Source organism: Triticum aestivum, chromosome 4A (assembly GCF_018294505.1).
Source record: "Triticum aestivum cultivar Chinese Spring chromosome 4A, IWGSC CS RefSeq v2.1, whole genome shotgun sequence".
Taxonomy (NCBI): domain Eukaryota; kingdom Viridiplantae; phylum Streptophyta; class Magnoliopsida; order Poales; family Poaceae; genus Triticum; species Triticum aestivum.
Window position 1 is genome coordinate 670,178,096 of NC_057803.1, and position 1,468 is coordinate 670,179,563.

At 48.6% G+C, this 1,468-nt stretch overlaps 1 protein-coding gene across 1 annotated transcript; it reads left to right on the plus strand.

Annotated features, from left to right (window-relative positions):
- The first annotated feature begins 204 nt into the window (after positions 1–204).
- On the plus strand, positions 205–855 carry LOC123083007 (early nodulin-93-like). The gene is made up of 3 exons (XM_044505172.1): positions 205–268; positions 408–469; positions 550–855. The coding sequence occupies exons 1-3, from the start codon at positions 205–207 to the stop codon at positions 733–735; spliced, it is 312 nt and encodes a 103-aa protein (XP_044361107.1). The 3' UTR covers positions 736–855.
- Positions 856–1,468: the final 613 nt, after the last annotated feature.

The following is a 1,468-nucleotide window of genomic DNA, read 5'->3' on the forward strand; positions in this document are numbered from 1 at the left end:
TCTGCTCAAGAGGGATGGGCTGTGGGGATGAAGTGGACGTTTCCACATCAGCGCGTATCGCTTGGTCCGTAGCAGCGGCCCGTAAGTGTAGCATTATCGTTTCCTATCCATCTCATCTCACTCACACCGTCACACAGACACAGTTACACTGCTGCAGATACTTCACTGCTACTGCCAGTTCACTTCCCTCGGATCTCCGCCGAGATGTCGACGGTGACCCGTGCCTACCTCGATCAGACGCTCGCCACCGCCAGGCGCTGCTCCAGAGGTAACAAAAAGGAACGATATGATGTCGCGCTAGTTTACCATGCCGGCAATGCCCTTGCCCTTCTGTTCTAGTAGTACATTGCATTGCAGCTTTGTGTGGTACTGGTACTGTCTGCTGAAACATGTCTGTGGAACTGCAGAGGCCGCCGTGGCGGGAGCCAAGGCCGCGGCCGTCGCCACCGTCGCTGCCGCAGTACCTACAGTAAGTAGCCATTCAGTTCTTTGACGAAATCCTTGCATGGTTCATAGCATGTCTCATGGATACGTTACCTGTAACTTCAGCTGGCGAGCGTGAGGATGCTGCCGTGGGCGAGGGCGCACCTGAACCCCACAGGCCAGGCGCTCATCATCTCCACCGTCGCTGGGATGGCCTACTTCATCGTCGCCGACAAGACAATCCTCTCCATGGCCAGGAAGCACTCCTTCGACGACGCGCCAGACCACCTCAAGAACACCTCCTTCCACTAATTAGCCCACAATAGATCCATTAGTGGCGCGCAATAAGATACTCCCTCTGTCCGGAAATACTTGTCGAAAAAATGAATGTATCTAGTCGTATTTTAGTTTTAGATACATTCATTTTTACCCGTTTTCGTGACAAGTATTTTCGGACGGAGGGAGTACTACTATTACTAGTAGTATAATGTTCAACAATTATGTGACATCACGCGAGGCTTGCAGACAGCGAGTGCTGTACTGTGCTGCTCTGCGTGCAGAAGCACTAATCTCATGTATCCGTGTATCCAGCCAGTAATCTTGAATTAATAATAACCTGCATTTGTACAACTCGGGTTGGCCATACCATCACACGACTTACATTTTCTTGTTTGTGACTGTCATTTGACATGCGGCGGTCGCTCTGTGGCAGAGCATGCACAAGACCGAAATAACACTACTACTACATTCTTTGATCCTCTATTCCTCCCCTGTTCCGCGATGCACGCCAGGATCATGTCACCTCACTTGTTTAAAATCTTTTGATGGGTTTTAAAAGATGGGGTGACAAATGAAGGAAGGTTTATTAATAAAGGAACAAAAGGAAATAATTATTATAGGATAACTAGTCGTACATTTATCCTCATTGAAAAAATAGTCGTACGTTTTGAAACGCCACTCATGTACTAGCGGAGTCCCGCCTTTGACTTAGAGAGGTATTTCTTGCTAGAGATAAGGACCTGTATCAGTTTGCACGATGGTTCAG